The sequence below is a fragment of the Capricornis sumatraensis genome, chromosome 1 (genome assembly GCF_032405125.1).
Source record: "Capricornis sumatraensis isolate serow.1 chromosome 1, serow.2, whole genome shotgun sequence".
Taxonomy (NCBI): domain Eukaryota; kingdom Metazoa; phylum Chordata; class Mammalia; order Artiodactyla; family Bovidae; genus Capricornis; species Capricornis sumatraensis.
Genome location: NC_091069.1, coordinates 112,889,133 through 112,911,563, shown reverse-complemented (window position 1 = coordinate 112,911,563; position 22,431 = coordinate 112,889,133). Strand labels below are relative to the sequence as shown.

The following is a 22,431-nucleotide window of genomic DNA, read 5'->3' as shown; positions in this document are numbered from 1 at the left end:
ACTTGTCCAAAAAAGAAACAATCACCACACTTTATACCTTCATTAAATCAATGACATACTTCTTGAAAAAAAAAAAAAAAGTGTTTAAAAATCACCATTTTTTTTAATAGAGGAAAAGAAAATCCTAACATTTTAAGATTACTCTGTTTTTTATAAACCTTTGAGTATAGTGTACTCTTCTTATTAAGATTTTTTTAATGTGGACCATGTTTTAAAAACTTTGTTGAATTTATTAAAATATCACTTCTGTTTTATATATATATATATATATATATATATATATAAATATATATATATATATATATATATATATATATATATAAATATATAGGTTCTGAGGCATATGGTATCTTAGCTCCTTGACCAGGAATCAAACCCACATTCCCTGCATTGGAAGGGATTGAACTGGATTGCCAGGAATGCCCCCTAGTTTACTCTTAAAACAAGTCTATTTGTTTATCTATTACTGTTGGTAATTGCTAAACCACATTTACTGCATAAGTAATAGATGGGAGCCTGGTGAGCTACAGTCCCTGGGGTCGTGGAGAGTCAGACACAACTGAGTGATTAACACAAACACATACACAACACCAATTTTTGTGAACTGTTATACCAGGACGTGTTCACTTTTTTTTACCCTTAATATTTTGTCTCTACTTTGATATTCTCCACAAGTCAGAGTAGTCCACTTGGTCCTGGGGTGGCAACGTCATTTTGGTAATCCGGGTGTGAAGTGTCAGCAAAAGCGTTTTTAGAGTTTATTTTAGTTACAGTTGTTTTCCTTCCCTGCTCCCACGCCCCACCCTGCCTCACCCCCACAGGCACAATTATCTCTTACAAGAAGGTCCTTGTCTATCTCTGTTTCAAACCAAGTATATGGTTTTGAGCACATAATTTAGCTTCTGAGGGTTTTGTTCTTTTCATGAGTAAGGTGAAGGTCTGAATCTTTTTGATCTCTAAGGTTTTTTTGGTCATCTCTAAAGGTTTCTGGATCTATTAAAATCCATATTTTTCCCCATGGGAGACACAGTATCTGAGATTTGATAATACAACTACTACAGCTTATTCTATATGCAAGGCTGACATCAGCTTCATTACTCTGGGTAAGTCATTAAAAGACATGAACAACAAAATGTACTTGACACTAAAACTATATTGATTCTAGCTTAAATCTCCTTTGGTGCCTCAGGAAGCTCGCTAGGCTATGGGGAAGGCTTCAGGCTGTACTGGGTTCACTATCCCTGTTGGTGCAGATGCAATATTAGACTGGAGTCTCCTGGGATATTTTTGGATTTAATTTTCCAAATAAATTCCACTAACAACACATTTACTTGTCATCTGTTCCTGTCTCATCCAGTATAGAACATGAAGGAAACAATGATATTTACATATTTTGATTGGAATTGCAGATTAAGTGAACTTTATTTTGTGAGCTCCATACAGGAGGCATTAATTAATGGATGTAAAGGTAAGAAAAGATGTTGAAGGTACTGATATGTGGAACTGAGTGCATTAAATTGAGGATAGAAGAATTGATATCTAAATGGTGTAAAGGCAAGAGAAAAATGTTGAAGGCAGAGAGAGATATGTGGATTTGAGTGTACTATATTGGGGATAGAAGGGCTGATATCTAGATAAACTGAAGAAATTGCTTTACACTGACTGCTGTGGGCACCTGGGTTCTTTGTAATCAGAATACATCATTAGACATTTTATTTTATAAAAAAACTGCCTAACAATTTCTTTTTTTTTTTTTGGACAGACTCTTATTCCACACCCTTTTTCCATCAGTATGAGATGACCATTGAGAATATTTTGTTAGTTCCTTACCTTGAAGAAGGTCATTGTTGATCCATCTCTGACGGCCCCATATTCTATCTTGGTTTGTTTTGCCAAATCATCTGCTGAATCAATGGGGGATTCCATTCGCTCTACTGTCAAGAAGGCGGCCAGATTGGCAGTGTAGGATGAAATGATGATTAGGGTGAAAAACCACCATATCCCTCCAACTATTCTGGTCGAGAGAGCTTTGGGCATCAACTCTGATCCTGTGATGATATCACCAGAGTAAGAGTGTTAAACAGGTATGAGAAGGGAGAAGACTCATGATTCAACAGTAGTCTAGAGAGATAATGCATTTTTGTGACTCAAAATCATAAATCTATCAAGCATTTATTCTCTTGTGTGTAGGTGAACAGATGTATCTTTTTAGAAAATGAAGTAAAATTTAAATGATCTTTTATCATTTATCACTGCTGCTGCTTAAATGTGATTTATTTCCATTTGATGGTTTTAATGGTTTTAACCCTGAGATATTCTATGACTAAAATTTATAAACAGCTTAGTTGCTTAGATTTGAGTTTGTTTGCTTGTTTTTGCTGAAAAATCCTCAGACTTCTGGGCTTTTTGTACTGTCTAATATACATCTTATTGTGTGAAATAAAATGTTCTAGGTTGTACAACAGTGAAAGCTTTAAAATGTTAACATTAACATTTTATCTAATATTAAAGAATGGGAGAAACTTTCAAAAGATTTACATATCATGTTATTTATCACATGCATTTCATAAAACATTGTTTTATTAAATCAAAATGATATTGGGCATAACTGTACTTGACAGCAGATGAATCATTCTTTTATGTTATTTTTGAAGTCAAAATTATTTTTTTTAATGTTGATTCTTGTTTAACTGAAAATGATATATTCACTGAAAAGGCACAATTTTGTCCTCAAATAAAGTACAATTTAATTAGACTTCAAAGACTGGCTGTTTTGGAGGTGGAAAGGGGCCCTTCTTGGTAAAAACACTCATTTTAGGTGTTATCAGATGGTTCCTGATTATTTGTAAAAAGGTAATATAGAGGCATTTAATGTATTTACCAAGAAAAAGAAAAAAAACATCTTTCTCTCTTGAAGAAAGGGCATGCAGGCAAAGTTTACCTATACAAAGGACAAGCATTTGTGAAAGCTCTCTAGCTCAAAACTTTTGATCAAGCTGAGCTATGGAAGTCGATAAAACCAGCAGCAGAACCAAAAGGAGCAGAAAGGCATCTGCAGCCCTCACCCTAATTGTATTGATCTATGCATGGATTTTGGTTAATCTGCTCGCCTGAAACCCACCATTGCTCCTCTCTCAGCATTTTCTCCGTAAACTTGGAGAAGTGATAGAGTTTATGGGACCACTTAAGAAGGGAAAGGAAAACGCCCTAAGTTAAATCTACAGTGTGAAGTTCAGCAGGTGAATTATCTGGTTTAAAGGAGTCTTTCACTGTTCTGCTTGTCTTGAAGTTTTGTCATGAATGGCTTAAGATAGAAAGGGAAATTGGAGTTTACCAGTCTACAAATACATGAATTTATGCTCAAGGTTAATCTGTAAACAAATGCAAATATTGCTCATGAAATCAGAGTCAGCTCCAGGCTCATGATATGCAGATAAATGTTGGCAGAGTTTCTTAGCTTTGAATTAGCTATGTTCTTCTAAAGCTATTCTTTGTACTTTATTCTCTTTTAATGAGGTTAATGGCTTCACTGTGTCTTTTCTTTCTTTTTTTTGCTCGTTTGTTTAAATTTGAGTGTGTAACGTTACACAGATTTATAACAGTTTTCATCAAATTGCTTCTAAGGATTTAGTAAGATAGTGCATTGCTGTTGCTGTAATCTTGCAGTTTAATGGGATTTATATGCTATAGGTGTGTATGTTTAATGCCCAAGTTTGTTTCATATCTTCGTCCTGAATTGATCTAGCAGCCTCGTGGTAGTGTGATATTATTTTAGATCTTTAGTTGGCTATCATTAAAATACCATTTATTTCATAAAATACCCATAGGAAATAGGTAATACAGTTAGTAGATATATTTTCTTAGCTTATAGGTATAGATTTTCTGCTGTGAATTTATCCTTATTTTATTTGCATTTGTGAAAAGATCAGGTTTTAATTTATTATTCATATAATTGTGTAATATATGGCAGGAAAACTAGGCAGACAGATGGATAACCAACTGTCTACATGCAATAATAAATTTACATCTATCACACTTTAAAATAAATCATGTTTATACATTTGAATGAAGTTGTCATGGAAATTAAAAATAATTAATAGGAACCTACTCATACTACATTTTAAACCCTTGGTAGATGGTATGAATTTCTCAAAACTTCATCTTTTGAAAAAAATTCACACAGTTTTCTGACTTTCATGACTCTCATTGTTAACTGATATACCTAGAATGACTTCACTCAAGTCGAGATGATTTGTTAAAGGTCAGAACTCTAGAGGATGAAATCATGACAGTAATAAAAGCAGAATGAAACGTCATCAGAAAATATCTGGGATGAGAGACAATACTTGCTGAAGTCTCTTTAGTGCCTTTTACGGCAGACATGACAGCCAATCCTGATCCAGACTTTGCTCACGCTCTGTAGAAAAGAGAAAGCCTGATCATCACATTAAAAAAGAAATTAAACAAAATGGTTTCCAATTGAGTACAGTGACAAACTTCTGCTAGCAAGAGCGCAACAGTCAATATAGAAGTTAGCTACCCGGTCCAATGCCACATGCTAAGGACAAATGCACGAACAGTCACCAGTACCGCAAATTTGTACATCATAATATTTTTTTTCACCTGACAGATGATACTTTAAACTTCTTGAAAAACAAGCAGAGTCTGGTTGGGGCTGACTGTCATGTACCCAAGGTCGTGGTAACTAGCAGACACTGCATCCCACGGTTTGCTGTGGATGATGGGAAACTCCAAACAGGTAGAGTATAAAAGAGAAATTTAGGGGGAGGGTACACGCATATGATGGGCTTCCCTTGTGGCTCAGCAGTAAAGAATCTGCCTTCCAATGCAGGAGACATAGGTTCGATCACTGGATCAGGAAGATACCCTGGAGAGGGAAATGACATTTGCCCCCAGTTTTCTTGCCTGGGAAATCCCATGACAGAGGAGCTGGCAGGCTACAGTCCTAGGGGTCACAGAGTTGGATACGACATAGCTACTAAAGAACAACAGTAACACTCATATGACAAAAGGCAGTCACGGTCACATATACCTGCACAGGCGTGCTGCATACTCTAGGAAACCCAAGTCTATATTTTTCTATTCTAATGGCATAGGAAGGCAAGCTACTGGTAAGGAAGGAAGCCTCTTTCATTCTTTGAAAGTGATTGCTCACAAGATAAATGCCTTAAAAACTAAATGCACTGGTAAAGCAGTATATGTCATCCAATGAGTTTTCCTGTGGGATTTATAGTTCTGTCTTACACTCTAAATTTACGCAAGTGATTTCCAGTGAATCAGGTGCTGGGTCTACACCTACTTTGCACTGCCTGAATAAACTATACTTAACTGCGTGTTGAGATGATTTACTCACTTTGTTCAATTATTTGATGTTTCCACTCTAGAAACCCTGTTCTCTCTCCTTGGAATTTTTAAACACAATATAAACACTTCGAGTAGCATGATAACAAGTCCCTCCTGAGAAGCCTTAGGGCTTACCCCTAAGTAACAAACATCTTTAATATATATCCTAGTTGAAATTTCCTTTGCCAATTTATTTTGCAGCTTGTTGTCAAATAAGGAGATATTCCAAACACAACAGCATCTGTGACTGATGATTTTCTTAAATTAATGCATTTAATCTTGAGAAGTATTTTCTAGACCATACGCCTGGAATCAAAGCTGAGGAAAATCCACAGAAGTGTTGGATTTCTTCCAAAGGTTAAAACAACTCACTCCTCCCTTCCCCACAAAGTCAAAATCCTTCAAATCATAGAAAATGTACAAAATAGATTACATTTTGTGGTTTGAATTTTATTTCCTCCAACATCTCCAGTTTACTGTTGCTATGGTTACAAACTGAGGGCAACTGTAAAAAGTTACTGGGAAGCTAAGATGAATCCCAGTAGGGTTTGTCAGAGTGGTAATTAGGTGACAGTTTTAGGGACTGTCATCTATTGGAAGGATGTAAGTCAACCTAATTTTCAAAGGATTCAAATTTTAGCCCTTTTCAAATTGTAACTTGTGAGGTTATGACTAAAAGGGAAAAAATAGATATCTCCATCTATGCCGGTTTGTAAACAATTTCTAAGGTAATTTATCCTTTCCTTCCCTCTAGGAAAAGTTATATTTGTTGCTTGATAGAAGTTTAGTTTATATCTGTAGCAAAGGAGTTCTGTTGCTGTCATATTTTTGTCTTTTTTATTTTTAGAATTGTCTAGGAAGCCAGGTTCTATCTTTTTAACTTCTGAGTTGGTTTTTAGCCTACCCCCTATCTTCTTGGTGGAGTTTACCAGCATAAAAGCCTGTCAGCAGACCGTGGGATGCGTGTGACAAAGATGGGCAACCTTGTACCTTGTTGCATGAGAGCTCCAACTCCAAACCAGAAACTATTTAGTAAAGTAAAATTGTTTTCCACCACGTCTGAGTCAGGGTTGCATGGGTGGGGGTTATACCATTCGTAGGGTGTAAACCTGCGGTAGTTAACAGAAACAGTCTGTAAACATGAGGCAGATTCATGCGGCACCAGCAAAAATCCACTGAACCAGGCACAACACCCAACAGTGAATGAAGGACGTGTCAAACCAAACAGTAGGCCATGTTCATAAACTTCCAGCTTTGGTTGGCAAAGTGCAAAGGAGACTCTAGATATTATATTTACCAGTCTTCTGATTTCTAGGCAAAGCCCGTTGCTTGGCTGGAACCATATTCCTCAGATCATGTCTACTGATTTTTTCTGAGTTTTCACTCATTTCCATTTTATTGAACAACTAGATGGACTGCAAAGGCAGGGTCACTCATCCCTAGTATTTACCCCACAGAGTAGCAATGACAATGACACACGCAGTTGCATACCAACTGCAATATCAAGATTCTGTGTCACTAGGTGCTGAGGAAGACACGAAACAGAGGGGCGACGGACTTCAAGGGTTATTGACTGATAGATCAAAGGAGTCTATGTAGTCTAGTGATTTCATAACGCATCAAAGGAGTCGCAAGTTTCAAATGATTAGTGAACAAAAAGAAGGTCTGGATTGAGGTGTGTTTGATACTTTTATGATAGTGTGTGGAAATAAAAATCCCAATCTTTAAATGAAGAGATAAAGTTCAAATTTAGAAGTACCCTGGCCCAGGCATCAGAGTTCATTAATGTTAAGGCCACAGCATGTCTGGATGGACAGTTTTAGGTTCAGACTTTCCTCTAAGATTCATTCTGAATTGTTTCTACAACTATGAACTGTGGCCACTTGATCGCCAGCCCTAGCCAGTTAGAAAGTCAACTTTGAATAAGTAATTTAAACTCTCTGGCTTCAATTTCCTTATTTTTAAAGAAGAAAGAATCCAGATATCTCTAAGTTGTGTTCAAATAAAAATTTGAGGGGCTGAAAGGATTTTTGATTCTTCTATTTTCTAAAAATCTGCCTGACCTCTACAAGCCCAAGGAGCTCCGTGCTCTATGGTTCTTTTTTAAGACTCTCTTTCCTAGGGGCACTTATTTTTCCCAAAAAGACATTAGCAGATGCGCTGCGAAGCGATCTGGAAATGATTTAAAATGCAGTAGTCCTTAGCACCGAAAGCTAGGCCGTTTGCCACTGGATCCTTTTAATGCAAGCAGGAGTGTTAGAGTAAAGTCAGTGCGAACATATGGAATGCTCTCCAGCCATAGGTTTCAGCAGTAAACAATAGCAGGTTGCTGACACATGGTGGAGAGTTGGTGTTAAGGTGAATACATTATCTACAGCGAGAAGCGGGGCACACTTTGAATCAGGCACAAGGAAGTGGGCAGATAGTTCTTAATGAAACACCATTCCCTAAACCTGCAGACACCTTCTGAAAAGTACACAGTGTCTCCTCATCAAGTCTCAAGGAGGCTAGGATAACAGCCTCATAGTTTATCCCATAATAATGGCATCCAACTCATTACTGCGCCTTCTCCACAGCTGCAGGGCACACGGTGCAGGTTCCTGTGAAGCTTATGAATAAAGCTTTAATTGACAATGTCATGCCAATACATTTTAATTACTGTTTCAACAGTATAATTAAGTTTTGAATTTATACTCTCTTATAACCATAGAAGTTTGCTGAGCCGAAGAACCCAATACCAATATTAACGAGCCTACTAATTGAAGCAATACACAGGGTAAAAATGCCACTACTTAAACAGTATCATTGGTGCTTGTACAATAATTTAAGAAAATTAATTGCAATACATTAGGAGGGCTATGCCTTCAAAAGCAGAAGTTTTTCTAAACAGCTCATAAAACCTGGCCACCACCAGCTCTGTAATATTCTGGCATGTCTCCCCTGTATGTGCTCTGATGAATGAACCCACCACTTCTTTCTTTGGAATGCTGCATCTCACTCGGTCCTGTTTCCGTATTTCAGACTTTGCAGCTCTAAGTGAACAATTAATCTAGTTTTCTATGGCAAAAAAGAAAACTGTCCAAACAGCAGTGCAATTCTGCCTGCTCGGCAGAGATATTTTAGATTCTTTCTCTCTGGGATTCTGAGTGACTTGGAGAGTGTGTGGACTGAGGAATATTAAATAGTGATTGGATGCTGTCCTGTGGCACACTGACTTTTCATAATGCAATAGATCTACCTGTTGCCTGGATGCAGATATTTCAGCTTGAAATTCCTAATGTCTGCTTAAAGATAGCCAGTGTGACAGCAATGTCATCACCAGGAAGCCTGGTAGAAAGATTAATTCATGGCCTGTACCAATGATATTCGGAAGCTGCTCTCCTCACCTGATTCCAGTTTTAGTAAAATGACAGAGAAAGGGATAAATGTGCTTAGAATTTACATCAAAACTTGCATCTCGAAGAGTTATACTGAAATGCAGAGGCTCATTTTGGTTTCATGTTCATACATGCCAGGGTTTTACTTGAATGGAAGATGTAAAATACTGAAGACTTCTAATTAAGGAATTCTTTTTATGAATGAAAATGGATATCAGGCTACATCAACAGGAGGGAGATCTTTTAATGGAGAAAGCTCTCAACCTTGTAATGTAACTGGTTGGGTTTATAGCATAACCGTAGAGCTACAGTCAAAGGTTTCCTTGATTTTTCTTTGCCAGAAGCCAAATTAAAAAAATGTCCATTTTAAGAAGATAAACATAAATTGTAAGATGTAAGCAGACATTATTTCTGGATATTCAGTCTATCTAAATTGTATGTTCATGATGGACATAATTCCTTGGGATTAAATACTTTACAAAAAGTAATTTAGCAAATGTCAACCACAAAGCAAAAACACTGACATGCACATTTGTAACATGCACATAGTAACTAAAAATTTTTGTATGGCTTTCCTTAGTTTGTCTAACTTTATAAATCAATTCAGTTCAGCAAATGGTTTGTAAGCTTCTGTCTAGTGAGAACATAAGCCCAAAAGTAGTGATGAGCTTTATTTTTCCCTCTAAAAGGACAAGAAAGTGTATACTTCAAAACACAAATTCAAAAGCCTCTCTAGAGCAACAGTGATTAGGAGATTAACTATTTTTCATTTCTATTTCACTAACTATGAATGCAAACCACTAAGGTGGTATCAGAAAGTCATTTCCCATCTTAGCTTACTGATGCAGACTGACCAAGTTCATGGTCTCAGACCAAGTTCATGGTCTCTGGAAGTCAAAGCAAATCGGCACACTTATTTAATCAGGATTTATCTTGGGGAATCACATCCAAGATTTATTTAGTGGCTTTATGAACTGGAAGCAGAAATGGATTCAAAGGCATGGGGAACATGAATATAGTTGAGAATGCAGTCCCCGTGACAGTGCACCTGTGCACTGCAGGGAGTTATTTTTTAATTTTTTTTTTTTTTTATGTTTTACCACCATGCTGTGTGAAAGATTGCATTTGATGTCTGATACTTCCACTTCCCCAAGACCCAGAGTGAGAAGAAAGACAGTGAGAAGGGAGTGATAAGGATAATAAGCTAAATAAAGAAAAAAACTGGTCTACAAAGTGTACTGTTGGTGAGTAGGAATCCTGAGTAAATAGTATTGATTGGGGGAGAAACAAGGCTGCTTCTTTTAATTTTTTGGCCACGCTTCACAGCTTATGGGACCTTAGTTTCCTGGCCAGGGACTGAAACTGTGACCCTGCATTGGAAGCATGGAATCGTAACTACTGGATCATCAGGGAAGTCCTGGAGGCTGTTTTCTTCATTGAAAGAGAGTCAAGTTAGAAACTGTAGGGCTCTGGATTACCAGGAGCTTACAGAGGAACAGATAACATAAAGAAGGGAAAGCTACTTAATGCTACATTCGTTTGGTGGTAAAAATAAGGGAACTTAAAGACACAGTTGGGGTCAAAGGCAAACAAATACTTTGAAATTGTCTGTTTGTGAGAACTGCTGGATGCTGTTGACATGGTTTTCTCTTTCGCCGATTCGGGTCAAGTCAGTGTGATAAATGAGGTAATTGCTTGCTCATCAACATTGTCTTGACTATTCTATTCATCAGCATCTCTGCCTAGATAAAGCAATGAACTGGGGAATATGGAAACTCACTTCTCTCTTACCCTCTGCTGCTTGGATTGCCCCACTAGTCCTAAAATCACCCAGCAGGTGTGGGCCCCGAATAGAGGAATGGAACATCAAGCCAGCAAAGATTTCCTAACTATCGTCAGACGGCACATCACCTTACGGCAATCATTTATCAAATGACCATTCTAAGGCAGTATGTATTTCACTTAGGAGCAAGTAATGAGACATGCACCTCCAAAGGTGAGTGATTCGTCTTTGAAAATTAGACATTCAAAGCAATATCATCTTTAATTATTTAGAGCACAGTTTTTCCAACTTGATGCTATTGACACTTTGGGGATATGTTTTTGTCATAGGAGGCAGGACGGCTCTGCACACTGCAGGATGTTTGGCTACATCCCTGGGCTCTTATCTACCAGATACTAGTAGCATCCCCCACCCTCAGCTGTAACAATCAAAAGCTATTTCCAGACCTTGTCAAATGTTCCCTGGGGGATAAAATTTCTCCTAGTTGAGAACCACTGATTAAGTATTATCAAAGGATAATATCACTCTACATACTGCCACTATATTATTTTCTGAGGTAAGACACATGGAAAGAAAGCTTTGGTAATTATTTAAAATTAATATCTGGACAAAATTTGGAAAACAATCTAGGGTTTGGTAATGGTATAGTTTATGAGGTATAGAGAACTTCCAAACATTCATTTCATACTGAATGTGTCTCACTCATATGCGAAAGCACACATTAATTTGCTTTGACTGTGTCTGCAAAGGATCTGTAAGACCTTTCTAAGCTAGGTTATTTTTCTAAGTTTTTTTTATAATTATGCCAGAGAGTTACCCGGCATTAATCAAAATCATACAGTGAACAACGACAAAGGATTAGGATGAAGAAATATTTCTCTTAGAAATTCCTGGAGGGAAAACAAAAATTGATTAGGAAAAATTCACTGAGTTTTGTTGAAAGATGAAAAAGATTGAAAATGAGTAGAGGATATAAAAAAGCAATTATTTTCTTAATATGGTTTGTCCAGGCTTATCAACTGTTTAAGGCAACAGAAAGATAAAACAGCTGTGTTTCAAATTCAGTATCAAAGGTATTTAGACAAATACAATCGATTGAATGGTATAAAATCCTTTAAAAAATTATGTGGAGCAGAATGGTTAAATGTAGAGTTATTTCAGAAAATAAAATCTAAACAGAATCACCAGGGTAACACAAATATTTCATACCTCTAGATTGTATGTGTAGCTAATCTTTCCTTTTCATAGTTATTTCTAGAATTCTCTTAACTAATTTTTTTAAAATAAATTTTATACAATTTTCAAAGTATTTGTCTTATTCTGGAAGATTCCATGATCTTATTTAATCCAGTGTTTTTTATTTGCTACAACAGCTTCTAGCTGACTCTTTTTCTATTTTGCTTATTATTTGCAAATTTTTCAGGGGTCAAGTATCCGTATACCATTTTCCTCTTCCTGTTAAATTGTTTTAGCTATGGCTTTTGTGGCAATATAATTCATGGAAAATGGGTAAATAACCATTGTATGTTGCTTTAAATACTGATAAAATTAAATTAGTATAAAACTTAGTGCTCTTACTATTTTTTAAAAGTACCTTTATAAATATCTTCCCTGGTGGCTCAGAGGTTAAAGCGTCTGCCTCCAATGCGAGGGACCCAGGTTCGATCCCTGAGTCGGGAAGATCCCCTGGAGAAGGAAATGGTAACCCACTCCAGTATTCTTGCCTAGAGAATCCCATGGACGGAGAAGCCTGGTAGGCTACCGTCCACGGGGTCGCAAAGAGTCGGACACGACTGAGCGACTTCACTTACTTACTTACTTACTTACCTTTATAAATAATTAGAAGATATTAATTTACAGAGTGGCTTTTTTGAGGGAGGACATGACAGAACAGAACATCAGGCAAGACTAAGTGATACTTTGACGTTCACAATCTCTGTCTACCTCTAGAGCACACATGTCAGCCTGAGGCTGAGCTGCATCTGTTGGAAGCTCAGTGATTCTCTAACTTACCTTGCAATCACAAAAAGTACACAACTGACTCCTAAGCAGGCTAAGAGGACATACATCCAAATGTCAGGAGACAGGGGGTTGAGGAAGGAGAAGACCCCTGGATTAGTGCCATTGGGCTTCCGGTAGAGAATGCTGATGCCCAGGGTCATGAAGGGTTTGGAGAAGTCGATGACTTTTTCTCGCACGTAGGTGATGGTAAGAGGAGCCACCGCCAGGTCAGCCTTCTGTAAAATCAAGTTTGAAATTGTCCCTTTAGCTGTCTAGCTTCCGAGAGAATGTCTGGACTTTTCCTGGTTCTCCTGATTCCTATTCTCAACTCCAAAAACTTCTCACACAAGAAGCTTCTATGATGACTAACTCTGGTGTAAAAACAGTTGATTTACACAGTTATGTTTATGAAATAGTGTTTGTTACCAAAGAGAAACCAGAAGGTGTGAAACATACACACACACACACACACACACACGTATATATGTATGGCAGGTGATATTTAGTTACTAAGTCATGTCTGATTCTTTCAACCCCATAGACTGTAGCCCACCAAGCTCCTCTGTCTGCGGGATTCCCCAGGCAAGAGTACTGGAGTGGGTTGTCATTTCCTTCTCGAATATATATGTGTTGTTGTTCAGTTGCTAAGTCATGTCCAACTCTTTGTGGCTCTCCAGGCTTCCCTGTCCTTCACCATCTCTCAGCCTTTGCTCAAACTCAAAATTATATGTGTTAAACTCAAATATATATGTGTTCCACACACACACATTCTGGAACTAAATGGAGGGGAAAAAATTGCAGAAAAATCTCTTTAAAAAAGGACATGTGAGAAAAATAAGAAATGAGCAACTTGGTCATAAAATTAGTTGATGAGATTTTGCTTCAAGCTGCAAACTTCAGAACTCCTTATCTAATCTAAGAATCACTCACATTTATTCTTCAGTATGAAGGATGAGCCCATAAATTTTTATCCTCAATTTTTAGCCCTGTTGCCCTCCTAAGTAAGGAAACTACATTTATAGGTTGTTTTCTCCCACTTTTTAGGTCATTTTTATGATTTAAAAAAATAAAATATGCCTTCTGACTCTGACTCAAACATCTTTCTCTTTTCATTTCCTTCTCACTATGCATTTTTAGACATTTAAGACCACAGTGTAGGAGACATATTTTTGCTTACATGATCTATGAGTTCCTTGACCATTCCATTCCACTCTCCTTTGTCATTCTGAGCGCCATATTTGCCATCAGCGACGAGTTTAACATCATAAATGAAACCCAGGATGTTTGACAATTCCTTCAATAGATCCAGGCAATATCCTTCAAATCTGTCATTTCCATACAAGGGCTTATCAGATTTCCTGTACATCACATAGGGTTCTTCCTATATGAAACAAATCACACGTGAAACCCTGCTATAATGAAAGGCAGAATTTACTTACATGAGCTCCAGCAACAGCAAGAAGATATAAAATATTTGAAAACGGTTTTTAAGATTTGAGAATTCTAAAGAAAGTCACTTCCCTTTCTGCCTTTACTCAGCTCATCTTTTGTGCATCTTCTATAAATATAGAACACTTCATATGTTACTTTCTCTCCCTCTTCTCTCTTTGAGAGTTTTTTCCCCTCCACTGCTGAGGGCAGAACTGTGAGTAAACAGTGTGATTGAGACAGGATCACGTTTAAACTTTAGGTCTAGCCGAGAAGGCAGTGGAGGATCTGATGTCTGGCTGTCTGGTTTCCAGCTGTGCCTACACCTAAGCTTCCAGGGCTAGACCCACCCACTCTCCTGGCTTTGATCTATGAGTTTCACTTACTTACAAAAAGAAATCTAAATCAGCAAATATATTCTCTTGTTTTTCAAATGTCTTGTCTACTAAGTACTCTAAATATTTCAATTTTCTCATTTTTCAACTAAATTGCATCTCAATTTCACTCTCCCCTTATTATTTACATATTTTTCCTGGCTTCCTTCAGGATATCTTATTCGAAGACCACTTTGATGTCCCCTTTCATCATCAGTTACGTTTTCTTATTTGAACTCACCTCCGAGATCTCATTTGGTAAATTCTTTGCTTATATGATAAATCCCCTATCCTATGAGGACATTTCCTTACAACTACATATCTCTAGCCTTAGTAATTCTCATTTGACTAAGTACAATTTTACTTTATTTTATAAAATCAAAATAGTTACTACATTACTGATCCGTCCTGTATGTTTAGGCTTATCCTCAAACAAACTGATAGAAGTAGAAAACTCTATATTTCCATGAGAAAGTTGCAGAGAAACTAGTCACTAGAAAAAACGTTTTCGTTTTGGATGAACGATGCTCAGAAACTGTTTCAGAAATAAATATCACACGGTGGAATGAATCAAAACAGGAATGTCCAAAAGGGATGATTTTAGAGGCGGCCACTCTTATTTGTTTCTTGGATTGCGTGTGTGCTAAGTTGCTCAGTTGCTTTAGTTTTATCTGACTGTTTGAGACCCCATAGACTGTCCCCCACCAGGCTCCTCTGTCCATGTGATGCTCCAGACAAGAATACTGGAGTAGGTTGCTGTGTCCTCCTCCAGGGGATCTTCCTGACCCGGGGACTGAACCCACAGCTCTTATGTTCTTGCACTGGCAGGTGGGTTCCTTACCAGTAGTGCCACCTGGGAAGCACAATTCATGGATTAGGGAGGAGCAAAGAGGGAGGAAGAACAGTCTGTGAGTGAACAGTGGCTGGATGGGGCATGATAGGATTGCAACAGAGAGCAGGCTTTCAAAGAGCAGTTAAGAAAGGACTTCCCTGGTGGCTCAGATGGAAAAGCATCTCCCTACAATGCAGGAGACCGGGGTTCAACCCCTGGGTTTGGAAGATCCTCTGAAGAAGGAAATGGCAACCCATTCCAGTACTATTGCCTGGAAAATCCCATGGATGGATGAACGTGGTAGGTTACAGTCTACGGGATCGCAAAAGTCAGACATGACTGAATGACTTCACTTTCACTTTTCTTTCAACAAAGGAGTACAGTTAATAAAGGAGCAGTACAGAAGAATGAACAGGCCAAGGTGATTTTGGACCCATACAGCAGTGAGCATCAGCTGGAAGAGAGCTCAGTTCCCTGACCAGGAGTCCTAATTGCTAGACCACAGAGTCCAGCAACTAAGGACAAAAACCCCAGGCTTCGCTCATGTTGATAAGAAAGAATTCTGATGAGGAGGTGGCAGGCAAAGAGAAAAATAAAATGTTTATTGGAAAAGCAGTGTGCAAGCGGAAAGACACATGGGTGAGCTCTGCAAGAGAGGTGTGTCTTTGGGAACCCCTTTGCAAGAGAGGTTTATTCTTTATAAAGGTTTTATCCTTTATAAAGGGATAGTTTTTCTGAGTCTTTGTCTTCCCACAGGCCTGTTGTGTTCTCCACCACCACCCCTCACCAGCTAATCTGTCTCAGGACCTTCCCCTAGGTGTGCCTGGAAAAGATGGATTTCCATGCAAAGGCATCTGGGAGGAGAGAAGCAAGACTTATTATGGCCTGGCATGCCCTGAATTTTGATCCCCAAGGAGCCTGTATGCACAGGTATACTGTCTCCCTTGCCCCAAGGAGAGGGCCTATGTGATCTCTTGATCCTTTACTCAGGCAAGGTTTAGTCCCTCTCTGTTCCTACATGATTACTCTCTTAATGTCTCCACAAGAGACAAAGCCTGGGTATTTATCCCTACTTCTGTTGTTACTTCCATTTCAGAGAGCAAACAGGAGGCTGAATGTAAATTCCTAACCTGGAGCCCACTGATTTCCTGTCTCAGACAATGCAAACAGGAGGCCAGTTTTAAGGGTCAGGCCTGAAGCCCATTTTTCCTGCCACATGAAATGTAAGCAGGGGTGCACGCATGGATGCTAATTTGCTTCAGTTGTGTCCGACTCTGTGGGACGCTGTGGACTGTAGCCCTCCAGGTCCCTCTGTCCATGGGATTCTCCAGGCAAGAATACTAGAGTGGGTTGACATGCTCTCCTCCAGGGGATCTTCCTGAACCTAAGTCTCTTACATCTCCTGCACTGGAATGCAGGTTCTTTACCACGAATGCCACCTGGGAAGTCCTGTAAACAGAAGGCTGGTTATAAATGTCTAACCCGGGGCCCATCTGTCTCCTGCCTCAAAAGCAGCCAACAGGGATCGTGGTAAGAGTAATAGTGGGATGTTGACCCTCTGTGCTAAATTGCTTCAGTCGGATCTGACTCTTTTCGACCCTATGGACTGTAGCCTGCCAGGCTCCTCTGTCTGTGGGCTTCTCCAGGCAAGAATACTGCAGTGGGTTGCCATTTCCTCCTCTAGGGGATCTTCCTGACTCAGGGCTCGAACTCAAATCTCTTATGTCTCCTGCATTGACAGGTGGATTCTTTACCACTAGTGCCAACTGGGAAGACCCGTGACCAACATAATGAGAGGCTAGGGCTAAGGCAGGAAGAGAGGAAAGAGTGGTCCATGTGTGCAACGCAGGAAGAGTATGGAAGCAGGATCAGTGACAGGAGGCAGGCTGTGGCTGTGAAGTACAGAGGTTCTGACAATACCACTGGGAAGCAGGGGAAGACATTTCCTTGCATCTCTTACTCCATCCACCTCCCTGGCCTTTTACCAGAGTCTTCCCCTGGTTGAAACCAACCAGCAGCCAGAGAGCAAGGGTAACCAGCTGGGTAGGTCTAGAGAGTGGAGCATTTCATCGCTGAGCATGGACTGGAGATTGGAGAGCTTCAGAACACTGAAAGTGGATAATTCCGTCCACTACAGATAGATGTAAATATATGCTTTTAGTGCCCCAATTAAAAATAGACATTTACACACAGAGGTGTTGGCATGAACAATATAGCTGAGGAATCCTTCACGGTCTAGAGTAGGAGTTCTGATCAGATGCCCTGGATTCCACAGACTCCACTTACCAGAATGGTGGTGACGATGAGTGTTCGGTTGGCAAGAGAATCGGTGATATTATTGGACCTGTCTTTGTTGCCGTCCGTCATGTTAAGCCCACTGTTGGAGTTCCAAATCCCAATCTACACAGAACACATCACATCAGAGGCTGCCGACTGTCAGCGATGGCGTTTATGCTAAAGAGAGGCCCCTTCTACGCCAGGAATGGGCACAAAAGCTCATAGTCTGGGAAGAGGACACCAGGGCACCATTACAGGGGAAGCTACTACATGTGGGAAAACAAGACAATGGAACAACTGCGTACGTGGAACAGAAAATCTGTGCTATGTGAGGTGGAGGTAGGGGAGGTCTTTTTAATTTATTAAGTCCAGTGTTCTTTTCTAAGTTAAGAATTAGTAAATGAGTATCAGATTTTCTTCCAATACGTATTTGTTGAACACCGACTTATAAACCAGGGATTCTTCTGGGCATTGGAGGACGTAGCAAGGAACAAAAGAGACAAAGACATCTGCTCTGGTGGAGCTTATGTTAGACTGATATAGATCTTGTGTTGCCAAAGTATTACCATCAGTGCCTTGAAAACTTTTGACAAATGGGATGGAAGAGGTAGGGTGGACACTGAAGGAGCTGGGCATCTAAAAGGGAAAGATAAATGGAACAATACGTGTGAATGGGCAGGAGACCAAGTTCTATAGGTCCATCATTGAGGAACTAGTGCTGGGTGAGGGTGTCTCTTGTAGGCTCTGGTAGAACTCTGTCTGTACCTCCATTGTGCCTCTGTTACGGACCTTCTTCTGTTACCATCTGTTTATCTGTCTTGTTTTTCCACTTGACCATGAATGCCTTTAGTGAAGGTATTACTTCTATTGCTTATTGATCTTTCTGTCACAGAACCAACCATTGTGATTGGCAGTCAGTGAAGCCTCCTGTTCTTTTAAGAAATGGTAACCCCAATTTCGTCCCATGGACAGCTCATTCTTGGGTTATTAGAGTCTGTAGAAGTAGATTGGCTTGTTCTGCCTCTAGGGGCAATCTAGGAGCAGGGCCTTAGGGAACTGGCTCTTTGTCTGAAGTCTTCTGGAAGCATTTACTGACAGCCTAGTGAGGTGGAACGCAAACCTGGTTGCTGGGTGGCCTTGGACAAGATGCTAACCTTTCTGAGCTCTGGATCTCTACCTATAAAATAATTTATAGGGCTGTGGGGACCATCAAATGAGTAAATGCATGTGAAAGTATTAGTATATGTTAAGAGCTGCATGAATGTTAACAATAACGGAATGTTCACAATAAAGGACATAAAAATGGTTGCTCCAGTAATTTCTTTAAGCTTGTCCTGTTATGAAAGAACTTGGAATCATTAGTGAAATCCCTTTTCTTTGAAATTTATAAGCTGATAAAGGAGCTATGAAAAACAGGGACAGTTTAGGAACACCAATACCTGGATGCGGTCTGCGATAGACAGGGTAGACCCAAGCTTGATCTCTAAATATACTCTTCCACTGGGAGGACATTTGGCTGGCTGGACAGTGTATGAGCTCTTCAGATGGACTCTTGTCCAGATTCTAACTTTGCAATTTACCAGCAGTGTGATCCTGGGGAAGTTAATTTCCCTACCAGTAAAATGGAGACAATAGAACTCTTCTGATGATTAAATAAAATTTTACCTGTAGGAATGTTAGGCTTCTTTCCTTTTCTATTTGTTTATTAGATTTACTGACCAAATGCAGCAGCTGAAAATTCATTTAGCTCAACAAATTTTCCTTTTAGAAATATAAATTCTTTGAGGTAGTTTCAAGGATTATTACAGATTTGTTCATCGGTGTGAACTATTTCAATTTCACTGTCTTCTTTTTATACTTAATAAGGGCTAGTTGGATAGTGAAAAGGAGACAGGTGAGGTAAATGGGGTTTGGGGGTAGTTTTTGCATTTGAAAGTATTTTGATCCTGTCTGCAGAGAGTACTAGAGGTAGGATTAAGCTGTAGGATAACACCTTTAATGACCATTCAGTCTTTTCAGGATCAAGTGTAATATCCATCACTTAGAATGCATGAAACACGTGCCTGCTGGTCAAAAAACCTTTACTTTTCTTTGTCTGGTTTTGAACTCAAGATAAAGGGAAAATTTTTTTTCTTCCCGCTCTTCTAAACTCCACCCCTCTTCTCACTTTTTGGGGGCAGGGACCCTTGCTTCCAGGAAATATATCTCAGATTAACTACAAAAGGGAGTCTGTGAATTTTTAGCCAAAACTATGTTTTAGGTTGTAAACAGTTGAATTCTAACTCTATGAAGACTGTGTTTCACTTGGGCCCTTGCTGTGTTTTTAATTAAACCTTGACTTCGGCACTGGGGAGAGGGGAACCTAATTTTTAGTTAAATATTGAAAGCTGGAGAAAATAACTGCATTTTAGCCAATTTGTTAAGTAGTGAAGTGTGTTCTCAGTAACTCTTATTTCTATTAAAGTCAAGTGTTTCAAACATTTACATTAATATTTGAAATGGCAGGGCTGATTGGCCTTGCAACATTGTAGACAAATACATCCCACAGCTTAACATCTGGCTTTGTTTCTTTTACCAGCCTCACGAAAAAGTGTGGAAGGTATGATATCATTGCTGCTGCATTTGTAACCTAATGAGTCCCAAAGTACCAATCAGTGTAGACTTTCCTCCATGAAATAAGAAAAAGAAGTATTTTTCCTACTGTTGGTGCATCAGAAGTGTCCTCAAATCTAGACTAAAAGAATATCAAGAAACAGTAAAGATCAAGCGATTTACGGGAAGTGGAGAGTTTACATATGAGGTTTGAATGACCTCAGCCTTGTATTTTCAAACGTTTTAATCAGCAAAGCAACTAGAGTGTCTATGTTTGCATACAGGAGTATGTGTGTCTTTTAAACCAAAGTTGTCAACTGGCTTTACCTTTTATTTAACTGAAGTAAAATAACACATTAACAAATGTCTCTTTCCGAAACAGCAAGCTCCCATGATTCATCCATGCTGGGAGGTTGTTGTTCAGTCACTAAGTACTGGTGGGAGGGCTACAGTTAACCAGGTGCCAAGATATTTAGCATTTCAGTCCTGTCCCCTGACCCTGGAGGATTGCCTCTAGGACGCAGAACCTTAGTTTTCAAACTGTACAGCAAAAGTGGTCAGCAGTAATTTCCCAGTGAGAAGCAGTGGAAGGTGGATCAATTACTTGCAGGGAGGAATACTCAAAAACTAAATAGTCTGGTCCTGTCTTCTCTCACTTTGTAAACTGGCATGAGGGAGCAGTCATTTATCATCTAGAACAACAAAGGAAAGCATTTGAAAATGAGGACTTAAATGCAATTAAGCAAGTCCTTTTTAAAAAAGGTAGTGTGACAAAGGGATGCTCAGAAAGTGACTAAGACCCATCTCTCACACCTGGTTTGTGATTCACGTAAACTCAAAATCCAAAATTGCTGAGTGACATAATCAAGTATCTAGGGGAAAGAGGTGACTCTGTTTCCTATATGATGAGTTTTATAAACATATATTTTAGTGATGAGCTTTGTAAAGACCGCCATATCCTTTCCTTGGAAAGAACTTCAGGCAGACTGTTCTCGACTGAAAAGCGTCAGCGTGTAGAGAAGAGCTTTTGGAATTAGAATGCAATGAGGGTGAATCTTTCTGCTGTAAGGTGGAATCTTGTAGGGAGAAGACAGTGTGTTGGTTGGGTCTCAACAGGTCTCTGTGCTAGCGCTCAGATTACTACAAATTGTTGATGAGCAGTCATAACACAAAACAGCACACCACAGTATATACAGCTTGCAACGTGGCAACAATGGGTCAGCAGAAGGAAGAGGCACAGAGGCATGGAGGAAAGCCAAGAAGTGCATCCTTGGGAAGTGGGGGCGATCATTGCAGTTTAGTGACAAATAAAGGACATTCCCCTCCCCTGAGAATAATTTCAGGACTTGAATTTCATTCCTGAGGATATTTGGTTTGAATTAATTCAACATTGCAGAAAATGCCTGGAGTCTCAAGCTGGATTAGTGTAATAAGCTTTTTTCTGGGTACCAGTTAGGTTCATGTATGTATTAGCATAGAGGAGATGGGATTGTCTTTCTTGTGCCTTTGGTAGCCTGATTCATCAAAATTTAAAACAAGGTTATTAAACCTGTGCTTATTTAAACTTAAAAGGAGGACATTTTGGAGCTCATCTGAGTATGCTCCAAAAGGGAGACAAGGCTTCTGACTACAGGGAGAAACTGTTTACACTTTCTGTGACTTAACTCATAATTCAAAAGATGAAAGTGAACCTGACAAAACCATTCAAGTTGAACAACCTGGAGTAATTTAAGGTCCATATGTCAATCAGCAGGTAGTTTAGCAAGTGGTTTGAGGGAGATAGATTGAAAGACAATGGTTGCATATTGCTGGGACATTTTCCTGATCAGAATGTTTGTAATGTCTAACTTTTGCTTCTATAATAAATCTGTGCACATTCATTGACAACATAATACTGTACAATAAGCTGTGAAATAGTAGGTGTTATGATTTATAAGACAATCTCATTTCCTTTTCAAAATCTCTAATGTTTTTGTCCTCTGATAACTGTGGTTCTAAAGCAAATTATGAAACAATATGTTCTAACAAGGTTTTGTTTTTCTGCATAAAATGAAGATGGTATGTAATACAAGGGAATTTCTGAAAATGTGTCATATATTTTGTGGTGGTGACATTGAAGGAGATATCCCGGCCCCTTTGGAGCCTTAGCCTGTCTGACTAGTCTGATGGATCAAATCTATTGTATTTTTTCCCCCTTAGGGAAAAAAATATTTAGAGTCAAGAAAGAATATAAATGGACCAATGTCTGCTTCTGTTGCAGCTTACCTGCTTTTAATCCTAACAGGGACTGGTCCTACCCAGGAGAAACAAAAATAATCTAGAGGGAAATATTTAATCCATCATTATTTAATCCATCTCAAGTCTGTTTCAATTCCCAGGCAATGTTGTTGAGAGGCAACATAT

At 38.9% G+C, this 22,431-nt stretch overlaps 1 protein-coding gene across 9 annotated transcripts in view; it reads right to left on the bottom strand.

Annotated features, from left to right (window-relative positions):
• Nucleotides 1-22,431, bottom strand: part of GRIK1 (glutamate ionotropic receptor kainate type subunit 1) — a 466,511-nt gene that overhangs the window by 41,778 nt on the left and 402,302 nt on the right. For 8 of the 9 annotated variants that reach the window (XM_068967473.1, XM_068967638.1, XM_068967554.1 and 5 more), the window contains 5 exons: nucleotides 17,446-17,559; nucleotides 13,703-13,906; nucleotides 12,538-12,761; nucleotides 6,355-6,473; nucleotides 1,831-2,048 (listed from right to left, as the gene is read on the bottom strand). In XM_068967473.1, the coding sequence (XP_068823574.1) occupies nucleotides 1,831-2,048; nucleotides 6,355-6,473; nucleotides 12,538-12,761; nucleotides 13,703-13,906; nucleotides 17,446-17,559 (879 nt within the window). The remainder of the gene's footprint in view (nucleotides 1-1,830; nucleotides 2,049-6,354; nucleotides 6,474-12,537; nucleotides 12,762-13,702; nucleotides 13,907-17,445; nucleotides 17,560-22,431) is intronic. The other variant, XM_068968044.1, reaches the window with a different exon arrangement.